The 18,058-nt window shown below is 58.6% G+C and overlaps 2 protein-coding genes across 6 annotated transcripts in view; one reads left to right on the top strand and one right to left on the bottom strand.

Moving 5' to 3' along the window:
* DNAH17 (dynein axonemal heavy chain 17) overlaps positions 1 to 18,058 on the bottom strand; it is a 111,358-nt gene that overhangs the window by 11,074 nt on the left and 82,226 nt on the right. Inside the window, exons 62-74 of the mRNA XM_024130151.3 lie at positions 17,567 to 17,759; positions 17,051 to 17,286; positions 16,290 to 16,412; positions 14,601 to 14,805; positions 13,846 to 14,010; positions 13,086 to 13,226; positions 12,720 to 12,890; positions 11,026 to 11,148; positions 10,261 to 10,454; positions 7,184 to 7,332; positions 6,256 to 6,383; positions 4,240 to 4,467; positions 223 to 414 (exon numbers count right to left, since the gene is read on the bottom strand). Of these exons, the coding sequence (XP_023985919.1) occupies positions 223 to 414; positions 4,240 to 4,467; positions 6,256 to 6,383; positions 7,184 to 7,332; positions 10,261 to 10,454; positions 11,026 to 11,148; positions 12,720 to 12,890; positions 13,086 to 13,226; positions 13,846 to 14,010; positions 14,601 to 14,805; positions 16,290 to 16,412; positions 17,051 to 17,286; positions 17,567 to 17,759 (2,248 nt within the window). The remainder of the gene's footprint in view (positions 1 to 222; positions 415 to 4,239; positions 4,468 to 6,255; positions 6,384 to 7,183; positions 7,333 to 10,260; positions 10,455 to 11,025; positions 11,149 to 12,719; positions 12,891 to 13,085; positions 13,227 to 13,845; positions 14,011 to 14,600; positions 14,806 to 16,289; positions 16,413 to 17,050; positions 17,287 to 17,566; positions 17,760 to 18,058) is intronic.
* Positions 1 to 18,058, top strand: part of PGS1 (phosphatidylglycerophosphate synthase 1) — a 110,479-nt gene that overhangs the window by 47,154 nt on the left and 45,267 nt on the right. The window contains exon 10 of one of the 5 annotated variants that reach the window (XM_028499175.2): positions 12,405 to 12,618. The exons of the other annotated variants lie outside the window; for them this stretch is intronic. The gene's annotated coding sequence lies outside the window, so the exon portion shown is untranslated. Of the gene's footprint in view, positions 1 to 12,404; positions 12,619 to 18,058 lie in introns of those variants that run through there. 5 annotated transcript variants of the gene reach the window in all.

Below are 18,058 nucleotides of genomic sequence, written 5' to 3'. Positions count from 1 at the left end.
GAGTTAGAAAAATTGCCAGACGGCTGAGAGCTGCTGGAGGTGGTGGCCAGGGCCTGGGTGGTGACCATTATATCAGATTGCTGGGGTCACAGAGGAGTCACACGTTTTCAGATTTTCTTTGGCCTATGAAACCTATTCAGTGTCTCTTAAACGTGAGACAGAATAATTGAAAGGCAGGCAGGGCGGGAGGACCACACAGCGGGGCTCCAGGCGGGCCCTTACCTTGGGGTTGGCCTCCAGGTAGTTGTGGAGCACGTTGATGGAGATGGTGAGGTCCCCGTTGTTGAAAGGGTACGACCTGTTCCAGCCCTGGGCCCCAAACTTGCGCCTCTCAGCCACCACGGCGTGGAAGTAGCACAGGGCGAAGAGGATGCACTTGAACTCGACCTCCTTGGTGCACATCTCCAGCGTGTCCTGCGGGAGGGCAGGCACGTGGGGTCATGCAGGGTCCGCACAGACGGCCGGGCAGGACCAGGGCTGTCTTTGCCAGCTGCTTCACTGGGGGGGCAGGTGGGGAGGAGGGGTGGGGTCTAAGGCCATCGACTGCTCTGAGCTGGTTTCCTGAGTCTCTCCCGACCTGTAGAGTTGGGTAGAGGATGCTTTCTTGTCCTTGCTTCCTCCAGAAATGCAGCTGTATCACTCTAAGTATTGGTTACAAGTCAAATTAATTATTGATACATCTTCCTAATAAAATATTCCCCGATATAATTCCCCCACAGTTATCAACGTTCCTCATCATCTACACGCGAGCAGTGCCCCAGACTCGCCAAAAGCGATCTGTAAAGGAGGAGGGGATGCTGAGCAAAGCCTTTCTGAAAGCAGGTGGCCCCAGGGAAAGGCCAACCCAGCCCAAACTCTGAAGCCCAGTTCTCTCTGGGTGTGTGCGACTTTAACCGATTAGTCTTTGCTAAGTGGGTGCCTCTGAACACAGAGGCTTCCGGGAGTTAAGCTGGGCTTCTCTTCACCCGCTCAGCCCTATGAGTGCCTCCCAGTGGCCGGGTGCTCTGTGGGGGCAGCAGGCACGGCGGCCAGAAAGCTGGACCAGGGGACAGACGCCTATCAAATGGTCGTCGTCGGGAAAAGTGCCAGGAAAAAATGCACCAGGTGTAACAAGGGAGGGGCCCTGTCCTGATTCCATGGAAGCCCTGACACACATGCCCGGCTGGGGTCCCCTCCAGCAAACATGGAAAGGGAGGGGCGCAGACGGGGGCTCCATCATCCCAGCAGCACCCCCCAGATCCTTCCTCAATGCCTGTGGTAAGAGACGGCGCCGTCACCTGTCAGCTGTGGGCCCAGGAGACAGGCCTGGCTGGACCCTTCCAGACATCGGCCACGAAAGGGTGCAGCCTGAGACCGCCAACCAGAGGGAGGGACCCGCCAGGCCCGAGGATGAGGGAAGGCCAGGCGGGTTCCGTCTGCCTCCAGAGACTTCCCTCCGGTTGGACCGCTCGCCACTGGCCTCCTGGGCCTCTGGGCTCTGTGGTCACAGACGTGCCCGAGGGTGGCCTGGGCACGTCCCAGCCACTCCTGCCTCTGGCTGTGAAACTCTGAGAAGGCCGTGGGCCCCCAAACTTGGGAGGGTCCCCTCAGGAAGCAGCAGGGCCCAGCTTTCCTCAAGGGTTCCCTTCCGATCTTTGCAGATGCCTTAGGCGGTGCACAAAGTTAGGGAGCCCTCGAGCACCTCAGCAAGCCCGGCCGCGGCCCCGTTCGCCTGTCCTCAGCCGGGCAGCCCCACCTCGCTTCTGCCCGACAGCGACCGCGCTTCCCGCTGACTCCAAGCAGCCAGAGCATCTCCCCAAAGCCCGGCAGCCCGTCCGCGCCCTCCCGGCCCCATGTCCCCTGCCAGAGGCCCCAGCGGGCTCTGCGCGCCGTGGGGAGCTGCTCCCGGGCTCAGAGGCTCTTGCGTTTTCTGCTGCTTGCCCCTCGGGCGTCAGCTGTCTCTACCTCGACCCCCACCCCCCGGCCAAGCCTGGCCCGGGAGCCACTCTGCGGCCTGGAGCAGGCCCCAGACTCCTGCAAGTGGGGGACCAGCTTCCTGCCGACCTCGCCACCCTCCTCCACTCCATCGCTGACTGGTATTTTAGCAAAATGTGAGAGAAATGAAAAACGGATCACGTGCTCGGATTGACAGCGATGTCGAAATGCTACAGAATTCACCGCATGCCTCCTCTCCACCTCCGTACTGACTCGGCACAGACAGCAGCAAACAGCTCTGGGACCCCGCACCGGCCTGCGGCCCCCAGTGTGAGCTGCGTCGCCCTGGGGCTCCGTGCATGTCCCCACATGTTCATCACACCCTGTTCTCGCTCCTGTGAACGCGTCCACGCCCCTCCCCAGACTAGGCCGGTCACCCGCGTAACGGATCTTGTTCATTGTTTGTTCCCTGAGCCTACCACGTCCTGGGCACACGGACGTACTGTTTGGAGGAAGGACCCGGCCTGCACATCTGTTTTCCTGCTTTCCATTCTCTGTGACTTTACACTCTGACCTTGGTGGGTCCTTTAAGCCCATAGCGGGTGGTTAGCGGATGACTCAGATATTGTCACGTAAATTAAAGAAATCAGATATAGACCTTGGGCAACATTGGCACCATGTGCTCCAGACGTAGATCTTTGTCGGGTATTTTATCAGAGAGTGCGGGGTTTCTTCTTCCAAACGGTTTTAGACTCACTTGGGAGACCGAATGCGTGCACCCAGAAGTTCTAGTGTAGAGCAGATGAAGATCAGGTACCAAAAGAATGGACGTAGATGCTAGGGATTTGCGGAGGGGAGCAGGGGTGCCAGGGAAGGCGACCCACTTGGCAGGTTGGGGACTGGGAGGTTTGGATGGGGGAGGAGTCACGTGAACAGAGGTCCGGGCAGACACAGCGTGGACAGGCAGGCCGAGGCCCCCCTACCCACCCTGGAGGGGAGGGCTCCCGGCGTCCCTCCACAAGGCGGTGGGGCCTACTTGTCGAGGGAGTTAGACTGGGCCTGGGAACAGAGCACGGAGCCCTGTGCGGCGGGCACTGCCGCCCTGCCGTCTGTCACCACCGCCCTCCAGCCGGGTGCTGCGGCCCCATCCCCTCCGCACCCGGCCTTCCTGCAGCATCGCGTCTCACGGGGAGTGAGAGCAGGGGTCTGGGCGGCACTGTGGCCCCAGCAAGGCTGAATGACCCTCAGGGAACCACCTTGGGAGCTTGGCCCCTTCCTAAGGTGCTCGGACAAGCCGAGGACCCGGCCCGCACTTACCGGGGCTGACACGCAGGTCATGAAACTGATTGGACAATACGCATTTCTGCTCTGTGAAGCCGTGCGCCAGGCCCTTTAGATCATTTGCATTTTGCACAGTCCTTCGGGGATCTGTTCGTTTTGTGGCTCAAGGAGTGTGTGCGCGTTGGGGGCGGCACGGGTGGGAGAGAACCGGCAGGCGCTGACGCTGGGCCAGGCACGGGACGCGGGGGGAGCCCACGCTACCTGGGTGAAGAGGTCCAGGGCCTTGTGCAGGTTGGCGTACATGCCCGTGGGCGGCTCGTTGGTGATTTTGATGGCATTCTCCAGGATGCCCTGGGGGATGACGTGGGACTCGGGGCTGGGGGCCGGCTCGGCGCTGATGAACACGCGGTAGTCATCGTGGCTGCCGACGCTGTACCGCTCCAGCTTCTTGTCCAACGTGCTCAGCCACCGGGCCACCAGGTGGATGTTCTGCGGCCAAGACCAAGGCTTAGCGCCCACACGCTCCTCCCCACCCCGGGCCCATAGGGCAGGCCCCTCCCCAATGGCACCCGCACTCCCCACTCCGCTGTCCGCCCTTCCCGGGGCGCTGGCCACGCTCGATAATTTCACTGAGCAACTGAGCCCCCAGAGTTGAAGCTTGTTCTCAGTTCGTTCAGGACCTCCAACCTTGTGGCGAGTCCTTCCCGCCCTCCACCGGCATAAGGGCTGGGATTATATGGTTCCCACCCCTCCGAGAGGCTTGGGTGAAAAGAAGTGACTTGGAGGGGCTTCCCTGGTGGCGCAGTGGTTAAGAACCCGCCTGCCGATGCAGGGGACACGGGTTCGAGCCCTGGTCCGGGAAGATCCCACATGCCGCGGAGCAACTAAGCCCGTGCGCCACAGCTACTGAGCCCACAGTCCTTCGGGGATCTGTTCGTTTTGTGGCTCAAGGAGTGTGTGCGCGTTGGGGGCGGCACGGGTGGGAGAGAACCGGCAGGCGCTGACGCTGGGCCAGGCACGGGACGCGGGGGGAGCCCACGCTACCTGGGTGAAGAGGTCCAGGGCCTTGTGCAGGTTGGCGTACATGCCCGTGGGCGGCTCGTTGGTGATTTTGATGGCATTCTCCAGGATGCCCTGGGGGATGACGTGGGACTCGGGGCTGGGGGCCGGCTCGGCGCTGATGAACACGCGGTAGTCATCGTGGCTGCCGACGCTGTACCGCTCCAGCTTCTTGTCCAACGTGCTCAGCCACCGGGCCACCAGGTGGATGTTCTGCGGCCAAGACCAAGGCTTAGCGCCCACACGCTCCTCCCCACCCCGGGCCCATAGGGCAGGCCCCTCCCCAATGGCACCCGCACTCCCCACTCCGCTGTCCGCCCTTCCCGGGGCGCTGGCCACGCTCGATAATTTCACTGAGCAACTGAGCCCCCAGAGTTGAAGCTTGTTCTCAGTTCGTTCAGGACCTCCAACCTTGTGGCGAGTCCTTCCCGCCCTCCACCGGCATAAGGGCTGGGATTATATGGTTCCCACCCCTCCGAGAGGCTTGGGTGAAAAGAAGTGACTTGGAGGGGCTTCCCTGGTGGCGCAGTGGTTAAGAACCCGCCTGCCGATGCAGGGGACACGGGTTCGAGCCCTGGTCCGGGAAGATCCCACATGCCGCGGAGCAACTAAGCCCGTGCGCCACAGCTACTGAGCCTGCGCTCTAGAGCCCGCGAGCCACAACTACTGAGCCCGTGAGCCACAACTGCTGAAGCCCACGGGCCCTAGAGCCCCTGCTCCGCAACAAGAGAAGCCACCGCAATGAGAAGCCCGCGCACCGCAGCGAAGAGTAGCCCCCGCTCGCCACAACTAGAGGAAGCCCGCGCGCGGCAACAAAGGCCCAAAGCAGCCCAAAATAATAAATAAATAAATCTATTAAAAAAAAAAAAAGAAATGACTCGGAGAAAAGAGAACCCTCGTGCACTGTTGGTGGGATTGTAAACTGGCACAGCCACTATGGAAAACAGTTTGGAGGCTCCTCACAAAATGAAAAATAGAACTACCGTGTCATCCAGTAATTCCAATTCTGGGTATTTATCCAAAGAAAATGAAAACACTGATTCCAAAAGATACGTGCACCCCTATGTTCATAGCAGCGTTATTCACAATTGCCAAGATGTGGAAGCAACCGAAGTGCCCATCAACAGGTGAGTGGGTAAAGAAGATGCGGTGTACACACACAATGGAATACTAGCCATAAAAAAAGAATGAAATTTTGCCACCTGCGACAACATGGCCGGACCTAGAGAATATGACGCTAAGTGAAATAAGTCAGACAGAGAAAGACAAATACTGCATGATTTCACTTATACGTGGAATCTAAAAAGCAAAACACATGAACAAACACAGCAAGACAGAGTCACAGATACAGAGCACAAACAGGTGGTTGCCAGAGGGGTGGGGGGAGGAGAGAAATAGGTGAGGGCAATGAAGAGGTACAGACTTCCAGCTACAAAATAGAAGAGTCACAGGTATGAGATGTCCAGTGTGGGGGATATGAGGTAATGTCTTTGGTGACAGATGGTAACTGGACTTGTCATGGCGATCATTTTGTAAAAGAAAACGAACGGAAAGAAATGACTTGAACCTGAGGTCCCCGCGTGGGACCAGGCTAGGCCCTGTGGACCGAGATGAGCCACGCCGTGGGTCTGCGGAAGCTGAGGCGGGCCTGCGGTGGGACCGGCCGGGACCTGGCGGTGGTCGGGGTGGGGGGTGTGCTTGGAGAGGCTGCAGGACCGAGGAGGGGCAGTCGAGCCAACAAGGGGGAGGAGGGGGTGTCTTGCTCACTGCTGAAGAATGCACGCTTTCAGTGGTGATGCCTCGCACCACGCGCCAACCGAGGCAGAGCTGTGCTTGGCGTGGGCGCCTCCTGCCCCCTCCTGCAGGGGCCGTAGGGTTCCCAGCCCTGCTTGTGAACGCGAATCCCATAACCTGCTTTCTTTCAGGCCTTCGGGCCAAGCCCCACAGGCGCTGAGGCTGGGAGCCCTCACCCGAGAGGCCCGGGTGCCGCCCACCCCGTACCTGCAGAATGACCCAGTGTCCCTTCTCCACAGCCACGTCCAGGGCATTCTCCGCCACCACCTCTTGTCCCTGCCCCAGGGACACGTTATGGAGTTTCCCGTTGTCTATGGTAAATCCCAGTTTTTTCCCTAAAGGAAAGGAGAACAGGAAAAGCATGGGGACGGCTGAATGACAAAAATGGAGCCTCCGTGATCCACAGCTGGGGATTCCACACCCTCCCCCTGTTAAACTTGTGGTAAAATGCACAGAACATCAAAAGTACCACTTGAAAAGCCATCTTAACGTGTACGATTTCGGGACTTTTAATAATTCAGTGTCGTGCGACCGTTTGTCTGGTTCCAGGACATTTTTATCGCCCCAGAAGGAAACCCTGTACCCATTACACAGTCATTCTGCATCCTGTTCCCGCCCCAGCCCCTGGCAACCACTAATCTGCCCTCTGCCTCTACGGATTCCCCAGTTCTGGACGTTTCAGACACCAGGAATCGTATACCGTGGAGCCTTTTGTGTCTAGCTTCCTGCCTTCGGCACAGTGTTTTCTCGTTCCGTCCACAGTGTAGCCTGTGTCAGTGCTTCGTTCCCTTTTATGATTTACCACTTTGCCATCAGCCATTCATCAGCTGATGGACGTGTGGGTTGGAGCTACCTTTTGGCCGTTGTGAGGGGACCTGTCTGTCTGGACAGCTGTTCTCGGCTCCGTTGGGAACGTCCCCAGGAGTGGAATTGCCGGGACCTGTGGTGACTCGATATGTGACTTAGGGAGGGACCACCTGCTCACGTTCCCACCAGCAATGCGCACAGGGCCCCGTCTGCACACCCTCCCGCCGCCTGTCATTTCCGTGGGTCTGACACCTGCCCTGCTGGTGGGTGTGGAGGGCCGTCTCACCGCGGTTTGGACTCGCTTCTCCCCAGACCCGGCCGCACTTACCCAGGGCCTCCACGTCCTTCAGGGGGTCAGCGCCCGGGGAGAGGATGAAGAAGATGGGGGTGGAGGGGCTGCTCTCCTCGTAGGACTTGGAGAACTCAACGCTCCGGCCCTCCACGAACTTGCTGCCCATCTTCTCCTCCACAAAGTTCCTGAGGGGGACACGCCTGGTCAGACCCGAGGCGAGGGACCGTTTTTCTGGGGGACTTTCTTAGGCAGAGAAGGGCCTCTAGCTGGAAAGTCGGTCTCTACAGGGGCCTCCCGCAGGCAGGGAGGGTGCGGAGGGGGGCGTGCGCGGTGTTTGGCGGTGTTCGCGCTGGGCACCCTTTGCTCCCGTCCACCTGTGCACACACAGGTGAGAGGCTCTCGGCCAGCTGATGCCACCCCCACTTTCAAAGGCGTGCAAGGTCAACCGGGAGGGCACCCGGGCCGCAAGGGTTCCAGGTGACCACACCTCAGCGCTCCCAAGGAAGGGATCAGTTTCTAGTGACTTCCTGTCTCCCACACACTTCCTATCTGCTCCCCAGACCAGGGAAGCAACAAGGAGCAGAACGTAGATCGGCTTCTGCGTCCTGAGGCTCTCCCCCGACGGGGGCTCTGAGGAGGACGGACGCGCCCACGAGCGTCTCTTCGGTGAGCTCCACGGACCGCAAAACATGGATCATCAGGAAAGCCACAGAAAAAACCCACACCTCTGTTCCAAGCCCCAAACTCTATCTTGACCCTGATAAGGCCGGGGTCAGTCGAGGCCCCTCTGAGGGTGACCTCGGGATCTCAGCTCTCTGCCCCTCTGCCTCGACCACAGGCGGCTGAGCTCACTGTCTCTGAATGAACCACAGGAGCTAAACCAACGCCCAGTGCGGTCTTTGAAGGAAGGACGATGGCAGCCGCCCTGGGAGAGCACGCACTTATTCCCAAGGAGTCGGCGATCTGAGCGCTCTGAGTGCCGTTAAGACCCGTGGGCGGACCTGTGCACCCAGAGGCTTCCCTCTGAGTCAGCGGGGAGTCTGCGGGCGCGTGCCAGGCGGGCCTGCCCACTCCCGTGGCCTTTGCTGCCTTCTCTACCGACTCCTGAGCCAGTGCTGGCCACAGGCCGGTGGGAGGGCTCCTGCTCAAGGCGCCTGGTTGTGCTTGACTCTGGCCTTTGGAACTGACCCGGAATGTCAGTGCTAGAGTCCTTGCCCAGGAAGCAATTCTAGAAGGTACATACAGGTCCTGCCTGGGGCAGGAACGTCACGAGCTCCCTGCTGCTCCTGGCGCTGTGTCCTGGGCACAGGGGTGCTGGAGCCGCCGCCAGCGGCTTGCACGCTGGCAGGTGCCACAGACCCGGGCTGCTGTTCTGGCGAGCCCGTTGCCAGCACCCCGCCCCGCCATGGGCGAGTTACCTTCCCTGGCCTGTGGACCCGGAGGAGGGGCGGTGCCCGGCTCGAGGGGTTGGCGGAGGGCGGAGTGAACCCGGGGTGGCGGGGGAAGGCTCTGAGCGCGCCTGGCACCCACGCTCTTGACGACTGTGTGTTATTACTACTCGCTGTGGACTTGGAGTTGAATCTCCTTGCTCTTGAGCTCCACTGCCCTGTTTGATTCGGGAGGTGAATCTGCTTTCCTCGCGACCGCCACAGAGCATGACTTGGGTTCGCCTGGCGTTTGCGGTCGCCCACGCAGTCCCGATGCGTTTTCTGCCGTGGTGACTCGGGTGACCCTCAGGAGTGCTCCGGGGGCCGTGGGTCTGGACGCCCACATGTGCTCAGCTCGCCCGCAGGCGGCGTCCCCCTGGACGCTCGGTGCCCTTCGCCTTGGCCTTCCCCCACCGTGTCCGTGTCCGGCCTTCCCGGGATGCCTTCGTGCTTTCTCCCCGGACCAGCTCGACTCCCCCTCGCGACGTGATTTCTTGCTTCGCTCCATCCGCTCCCCTCCTGCACCCAGAACCCCTCGGGGTCCCCTTCCTCTTCAGTCCCAGGAAAACAAAGCAAAACAGAAACACACGTCTGTGAACAACCAGTGGGTGTGAGTCAGGCCTCTGCTTTGTCAGAGGGGCTTTCTATTAGGGACGTGGGCGTCTTGGGAAATCTGGTGGCTTTCAGGCCACTAGGACAAACGGAAAACCAAGACGCCCCTCTGAGAACGGGGCCTGTTTCATTCCCTCCCTCCCCCATGACGCCATGGCCTGCCCGGGCCGGCCGTGCAGATGTTACAGCTGTTGATATTCCTGAAGTCTTTCTGTGCGTTGGGGAGTGAAAGGAACGGGCGCTGAAACCCGATGGTTACGCTTCCAATCCTGGAGGCGTTTCAGGTCCAGAGAGATTGTTCACGAAAGCAGAATGGTTCTCTTTGCAAACGAGCCGTAAAAATGAAAGATTTACTTTAAATGCAGCCACTGAGGCCATGAAGGTCCTCGGATGCTGATGGCTCTGCCACGGTGCTCTCCCCACAGCATCCTTAAAGGACCCCGCGTGGTCGTGGCCTCGGAGGTCATTAGCGCCCAGGCTTTTTTTTTTTTTTTTTTTTGAATAAAATTATTTATTTTTGGCTGCGTTGGGTCTTCGTTGCTGCGCGCGGGCTTTCTCTAGTTGCGGCGAGCCGGGGCTACTCTTTGTTGCGGTGCGCGGGCTTCTCATTGTGGTGGCTTCTCTTGCTGCAGAGCACGGGCTCTAAGTACGCGGGCTTCAGTAGTTGCAGCACGCGGGATCAGTAGTCGTGGCTCACGGGCTCTAGAGCGCAGGCTCAGGGGCTGTGGCGCACGGGCTTAGTCGCTCCGCGGCATGTGGGATCTTCCCGGACCAGGGCTCGAACCCTTGTTCCTTGCACTGGCAGCGCGCCCAGGCTTTTATAAAATCTTGGTGGAAACCCGGGGAGTTTTATCTTCCCGTCACTTATCTCGGGGCGCCTCTCCTCGCCCAGGGTCAGGGGAGGCGGGTGTTCCTGTTGGCCACCTTCGGAGACCCCAGAGCTACGCGAACTCGGCACGGGAGTTGGTGGGTGGGATGGGATCCCATCCACTATGTGGCCGAGGCTCCCACTCCCCGGCCCTGAGGCCCAGGCCCAGGCCGGGGCGGGGGTGGGGGGGCGATGGGGGCACTCACTTGATGGCGTAGGTCATGCGGTCGGGCCGCATGCACCTCACCATGCACAGCTTCTGCAGCGCCGTTTTGTTCTTCCACTCCTTGGGGAAGATCCCCTTTTCGGGGGCTTCCGACTCCACGAGTTTCTTCCACCGCTTGGCGGATCCCTCGATGTCGCTGTCCAGGTTCTTGAACTCATCCATCTCCGCGAGGGCCTGGGGGCAGATGGCCTTTCAGCTCTCCCCATCCTGTGGGCGCCTTCCCCGCCGGCCCCGGGCAAAGCATGCCCGTGGGGCCTGTCGCTCAAACCATGAGCTGCCGGGGATGAAAGGCTGGCACGAGGGAGGAATCTGATCGGGGATGTGACTCCTGGATGCTTCCCCGGGGGCTCTGGAACGGGGGCCCTGCTCGTCCCAGGGGGCCGCCTTCCTCTGGTCGTTCTGAACTGACGCAGCGAGGGCCCCGGGATTCTGAGGAATAGCCTGGACACTTTGCATTTTCCTGGAAGTGAGGGGAAGCGGCGGAGGGGCGACCCCTGGACACACCCTGGGGCCCATCGCGGCTCAGCTCGCCGCCTGCAGGGACGTGATGGTGAAGTCGCTGCGTTCCAGTAGGACAGCACAGTCCCCGTGAGCTGGCGGGCAGCCCATCAGTGCCTGGTCCCACCTCCGAGGCCTCCTCGTTCTACTGAATGTTACGGCCGGAGCACCGTGTAATCATGTCCAGGGCGAGCAGGAAAGGCCGCGAGGTGGGGAGGGAGCACAGTGTTCCAGTCTGAAGGCCTACCTTGATGCCCCCCCATCCCTGATGCTGCAGGAAGTCCACGGGTGACACGACCCCGGCCTTGAACGGGAACCGCAGAAGGAAATCCAGCTCCGCCGGGTTCAGCTCTTTCTTCATGGACAAGACCTGAGGGGCCGTGGGGCTCGCTTAGATGTTGTCCTACAACAAGGGCTCATACCCCTTGCCTGCAGGGGAAGCACTGTCCTGCCCCTTTGGGGTCAGCCCAAAGCTTGGTCAGCACCTTGTTTGTTTTTAAATTGCGGTACAATACACACAGCATAGAAATGTACCGTTTTAACTCTATTACAGTCTAAACTCCAGTGGCATTTAGTGCATTCACACTGTTGTACAACCGTCACCCCTGTCCAGGTGCAGAGCTTTTTCATCACCCCAGAGGCAAAGCCCCTACCCTTCAGCAGTCCCACCCTCAGGCACCCATCAGTCTACTCTGTCTCTACAGATTTGCCTATTCTGGACATTTCCAGTAAATGGAATCATACAACACGAGGCCTTTTGCATCTGAGCGTGTTTTCAGGGTTCATCCGTGTTGTAGTGTGTGTCAGTGCTTCACTCTTTTTATGGAGGGATAATGGGCCAGTGTATGGCGAGACCACATCTTGTTTACCCAGCAGTCCGTCGTTGGACATATGGGTCGTTTCTGCCTTTTGGCTGTTGTGCATAATGCTGCCATGAATGTTTATATGCATGTATTTGTCTGAATACATGTTTTCAATTCTTTTGGGTATATACTTTTTCCGGTCACATTCCAAGTCACCTTGCCGCTTGTGTGCACGAGCTCTCTGGGCTTCTAGCAGGCCCCGTCTTGGTCACTGAAGTGGCTCGTTGGGCAACTGGCCCAGCCCCTCCATCTCAGATGGACGGCAGAGGAGCCGGGGCCGCGGTCACTGTAACCTCCCCAGTCAGGAGCTCACACAGCTGCTTTCTCAGATTCCACAGAGAGTGTCCCCTGAGTCAGGGTCTCTTTTTTTTTTTTTATCTTAGTAAAATAAAAAGTTCTTTGGGCCTGAAAAGAATACATTACTCTGGAAAATTAGGGGGAGCATCAAGGAAACTTATCTTGATGCGCTCTTAGCAGGGAGAGAAACCGTGAACCCGTTACTCAGAGATTCACATGGAAAAGAAACCTCCTTAACCTGGACCCCTAATTCCAAGTTGGAGTTTGGATGGAAAGCTGGGTTGACATTGATGCCCAAGCTCGCTATGAAGTCCGTGTTCCCAGGAACACTTATAACACGGTGCAAACAAAGTGGCGGAGAGGCTGTTTAATCAATTTAGTGGAACCAAAATCTTTAAATATTTCAGCAGGTCTGTAAAAACAGGGCGGATGTTTACTCATTAGTACCTTTCTTTCCCATCCACAGCGGGCTAACCGCTAAGGCAGGACTGTCGGCTCGTCATGACTTCAAGGGACTAGAATGACGTCTCTCTTTAACTGACCTCCCCTTCAATGGCTCCCATTGGGACACCTTTCCTGGTACCAACTCAAGAGCCCAGGTGTGTTCCGCATATTGTTAAAAATGCAGGTTTGGATCCACTGGGTCTGAGCCGGAACCTGAGAATCTGCATTTCCAACACCCCCCCAACCCTCCCCACTCTCCCCCAGCACCCCACCTCACCCCACGGGGCTCCGGTGCTGCCGGTCCAAGGACCACACATGGGGCATCGAGGCCAGTTACCTGAAATGCCACCTGTGCGAGGAAGATGAGTTTGTCTCGCTCGAAGAGCCCGCGGGCCGTGTACATGTACACGGAGTAGGTGATCTCGTCCGTCAGGTTGATCACACGCTGTCTGACCTCGTCGGCGGGGGCGGTCTTCTGGATGGCCTTCTCGAACACCACGTTGAAGGCCTGGTCGGGGGCGGGGGGGTCACCGAACGCAGGGGGCTTTTGCGGGTGGGCTGCGAGGCTGCTGCATGCCGCCCATGCGGGCTCTGGGGCGCTGCTCGGACCCGGGTGCTGGTGCTGGTCAGACCTGGTGCCCTGGGTCCCACCTGCAGCCTGGGCCCCAGTGGCCCCAGACCCCGGGCCCGGATGCAGCCGCACCTTGAGCGAGAACTGGTAGATGGGGTTGATCTTGCTGAGGTCGTTCAGGATGAAGTACAGCAGGGAGGCCCTCTCCGCAGCCGGCCGATAGTTCTCTCTCGCCTCGTTGATTTTAACTTCTGTGATTTTTGCCTCTTGCACCTCAAAACAAACAATCAAAAAATGGGCAGAAGACCTATGTAGACATTTCCCCAAAGAAGAAAGACGGATGGCCAACAGGCACACGAAAAGCTGCTCAACATCACTAATAATTAGAGAAATGCCAATCGAAACCACAGTGAGATATCATTTCACACCGGTCAGAATGGCCTTCATTAAAAAGTCTACAGATAACAAATGCTGGAGAGGGCGTGGAGAAAAGGGAACCCTCCTACACTGTCGGTGGGAATGTAAGTTGGTGGTTGCAGCCACTATGGAGAACAGTATGGAGGTTCCTCAGAAAACTAAAAATAGAACTACCGTCTAATTCAGCAATCCCACTCCTGGGCATATAGCCAGAGAAAACTGTAATTCAAAAAGATACATGCGCCCCTGTGTTCGTGGCAGCACTATTCACAATAGCCAAGACGTGGAAACAACTTAAATGTCCATCGACAGGTGAGTGGATGAAGATGTGCCTGGCGGGCGTCCATGCCCCGGGCCCCCAGGGGCCCCCATGTGGCTACGGCTTCTCTTCTCAGTGACCATCTGCCCAGCTCCCATGGCCCCTGTGTGCTCCGGCTGGGGGTGCAAGGGGGTAGCCCCCAAGAGGGTCTCTTACCTTTTCCTCAATCTCTTTGGCCATGTGTTTGGTGGTCTCCAGATTCTCAACTAAGGCTGTGTCTCCCAGAAAGTTCCCCGATGCGGCTGACAGACGGGCCAGCAGAGAATCTTCCAGCTCTTTCAGAACAATCTTAAATTCATTCTGAGACTTGGTGAGGTTCGCCTGCAGGAGGGGCAGAGACCCGGGAAGGGAAATCAGTCGCTGGCACGGCCTGGTCCCCCAGCTGGGGGGCTCGGGGCCAAGGCCCCGGGACTCGGAACGGGAGGAACACGGCAAGCCTGGAAGAAAGGGGCTGGAGTGGAGGCCCCCAAGCAGTGCGGGGTAGGGGGGCCCTGCACCTGGGCCTTGCAGCTGCTTGTCATGGGCAGCTGTGCAGCAAGGACGTGGGGACCATGGGACGTGAGTGGGGCCCGGGGCCCGGGGCCCCTGTGAGCCCACGTGTATGGCTCAGCCAACCAAGGAAGGGCCTGGTACACAGGGGCCGGCAGCAAAGACATTCTCGTGGGGCAGGAGTTCAGTGCTTTAGGGCAGCCCGGACACTGCTGTGACTCCTGTTCTTTCAGTGAAGCCATCACTTGATTTAGAAGTAGATTCGGGAGGCAGCCGGGGAGGAGGACTGACTCATTCTGTCGTACCAGACACACTCAGTGTGACTAGCAGGGCGCCTTCAAAGCCGCCAGACGCCTGGGTCACGGTGACCTGCCCCCCGCTGTCTCTGAGCTGCCTGCCCTGCTCCTCCTGTCTCGACATACCTTCAGCTGCTCCAGATCTGGGCGCTCTTTGGCCACCACGGCGGCCAAGAGCTGGTCCTCGAGCCCGTCCCTGGTGACCAGGAAGTTGATCAGGGCGCACTGGGCCTGCACCTCGGGCTTGTAGTGGGGGTTGACGCACTTGGTGTGCAGGATCAAGCGGAAGTTGGGGTGGTACGCCACCTCTTTGTCGCCGATCTTAATGAACCTGGTGGTCGGTGGAGGGAGGGGTTAGGAGGGCCCCCGGCGACCAAGGGACGGCAGCACAGACAGACCGCCTCTCCCGCCAGCCTGGGAGGAAGGTCCAGACTTCTCAGCGAAATGTTTCACTCTAAAGCTGCTTAGAATAAAGGTCTTCCAGAAGCCATCGGCACAATTTTCCACTTAACCGGGAAGTATTTCCCCTCTAAATGCACGAAATCATGTTGGCATATTGTGCTGGGGTTTACCCTAATAAATAATCTGAAACTTGGAAAAAACCCCCAAAAAACCACAACCATCCCTCTCTGGGCTGTGACCGGCCCTTCTAGAAAACGCACCTGCTCTCCCTCTGGCCGGTTCGTTCTGATTTTTTAGGAGCATTTACTTGACCCTGGCTGCACATCTTATTTATCTGGAAGCCTCTGCAGAAACGCTCTGGCCTGGGCTCCACCCCAAAGCCATTAACATCAGAAAGATGTCGGCACCCCAATTCAGAACACCGGGACGTCCTTGGAGCTCCCCAGGCGAATCTGATGAGCGGCCAGGGTGGGAACCCGGGTCGGCTCACCCACTGGGGGGGTCGCTGCTCTCCGGCTCCCCACCCTGCTCTCCCCTTTCTGGCCGAGCTCACATCTTGGGGGGCCTCTAACTTCAGCCCTGGGCATCGCTACTCACGCCAGGCCCTTCTCAGAGTCTAGGACATCAGCACATTTATGTCACCTCTGTTCTGGGCTTCTGCCTGCACCCCTGCATTTATAGGTGGCTCAGATCAACTCTGACCTTTACATTTTTAAAGTTGATTTAATTTTTTTATATTAGAAAAGCAATACAGGGAATTCCCTGGTGGTCCAGTGGTTAGGACTCCGTACTCTCACTGCCAAGGGCCCGGGTTGTTCGATCCCTGGTCGGGGAACTAAAATCCCATAAGCCACACGGTGCAGCCAAAAAGAAAACCAGTGATACAAGCTCAATGCGTCAACAAATGAACGGGTAAACAAAACGTGGCAGGTCCACACAATGGAATATTATTCAGCCACAAGAGAGAATGAAGTGTGGATACTCGCTACAGCTCAGATGAACCTGGAAAAGACACTCAGTGAAAGAAGCCAGGCACCGGTGTCCTAAATGCCACGGAATTGGTCACTTTTGGTTAATTTTATGTTATGTGAATCTCACCTGAATAGAAAGAAAAAGACTCAAGATTTGCAAAATGCATGGAAATACAAACAAAAGATGACCGTTAAGGATCGCGATCTGCAGGCAGTCGCTAATAAACTGTTGGTGTAGGTCTTCCTTCCTGATCGGAATGTGGTCCCACAGCTGCCAGAGTCTCTCCCCTGGGAGCTGGGGGTCCCTTCACGCATTTTGCCGAAGCCCCTGCTGCCTCCCAGGAAGGGAGATGCCCCGCCCTTTCTCTCAGTCCAGAGGCCAGACCTCACCGCTGAGGACGATCACGTGGGTGAACCCGCGGAGGTGGAAGCCGCCACTCACTTTCCCTTTTTGATTGTGTTCCTGCCCAGCAGAGGGTCCAGAACCGGGTCCACGGTCTCGCCAATGTTCTCGATGAGCAAGGTGTCCCCTCCTGAGATGGCCTGCTCGATGATATCCAGGTAGCTGTGGGCACAGCACAGGGCCCGTGAACGCCCTGGGGCCCGGTGACGGCGCGACTGCCTGCCCCGGAGGGACCGAGAGAGGTGACCGAGGGGCCAACAGCTCATGCCTCTCCCAAACGCCTCCTTCCCGAGAGGAGCTCCGGGCTTCTGCGTAAGTCACCCCCGGCTGGCAGGAGGGGAGGTGAGCGTGGAGCCGCTTCATGGCTATTGAGCCAGACGCTCCACAGCTGCGCCCCCTCTCGCCGCGCAGCACACTGGGAAGGCTCCCAGCGCAGCCGTGTCACGGCCAGCGCTTCGCATCTGTGACGATGAGACAGGAAGAGGACTGCCCGCAGCCTCCCGGCTGGCAAGTGAGCAGGCAGGACCGGCGCAGGCAGGAGCCGAGGCCAGTGCTGTCCCCCCGCAGGAGCAGCAGGTAACGGGGGACAGAGGGGCCCCGAGTTTAATTCTTTACGACCGGTGCTGTGGCCCAGGGCCAAGTACTAAAAAAAAATCCACACGTGGGTCAGTGTTTGTTTTCTAGGACCCATCCATCCGCTTAGCGAGTATGAAAGGCCCCAGGTGGACTTCCCAGCACCGTGGCCCGGCCGGCCGGCCGCCACGTCTGGAGCCCCTTCCCCACCCGCCACGGCCAGTCACCTCTTCTGTCCCAGGCGGATGGCCTTCAGCTTGCTGCCATATTTGTTTCTGATCCACTCGATGCCCTGCAGCTGGGCGTCCACGAAGAGGGGCCAGCGCTCCGTGTTGCACAGGATGGTGGCATTCTCTGTGGACATGCGGTCGCTGGGGAGCCCCTGGTTGTTCCAAGTGGCCACGTCTGCATCGTCGGTCAGCAGGCTCAAGGGATCCAGACCTTCTGTGATCGGGATGGGGACCTGCCGAGGGGGCGATGTGGCCTTACCCACCGCTCAGCGGAAAGCGGCTCTCCGAACAACACGTGGGCCGCCGGGCTGCGCGGGGGAAGACAGCCACTCGCATCGTCCTGAGGAGCGGCTTGGAGCCCGGCCAGAAGGGATGTCGGCCTCACAGGGCCACCGTCTACATCCTGAGCGGCTGGAGCCTCCGTCGCAGGCGCCAAGGTGCCATCTGGCTGGGGCTGCCCTGCCGGGGACCTCCCCAAAGGTCCTGCGTGATGGATGTGACAGGACCTCCTACCTTTAACTGATTGATGTAAGGGATCCAAAACCTCTCCATCAGCTCATTTCGATATTTCTTGGTGAAGTAGCCCACGTAGGAGACGAAGGCGGAAATCAGCAGGACGTCCCCACACAGAGTGACCCCCTGGCTTTTGAAGTTCTCCACCGATTCGGCCCAGCGGATGTTTTCTGACGCTAGTCCGCCTACCAGCCTGAGATGGGACAGGGGTCAGCGGGCGAAAGAGAAGCACGTGCGTCGGGTGGGAGAGGACGGACTGCAGGGCCAGGAAGGGGGCGCCTCCACCTTTAACGCGCCAGGGACCCCCCGGTTTCAAATCCTTACTCTGCTTGCTCAGCGCTTCAGGGAAAAACATGCTTTGGGGGAAGTTTTGGGGAATAAATGCTTGCGGGAAGCAAAACTAATGCTTTCTGGAGGCGGCTGGGAACGCCGAGTTTCCCTTCCCCAAGGTGCCGACGTCACGTGGATGCTGACGCTATCTGACCGCATCAC

This window comes from Physeter macrocephalus, chromosome 14 (assembly GCF_002837175.3).
Source record: "Physeter macrocephalus isolate SW-GA chromosome 14, ASM283717v5, whole genome shotgun sequence".
Taxonomy (NCBI): Eukaryota; Metazoa; Chordata; class Mammalia; order Artiodactyla; family Physeteridae; genus Physeter; species Physeter macrocephalus.
Note: the sequence above shows the minus strand (reverse complement) of the source record. Positions and strands in the feature narration are given on the sequence as shown.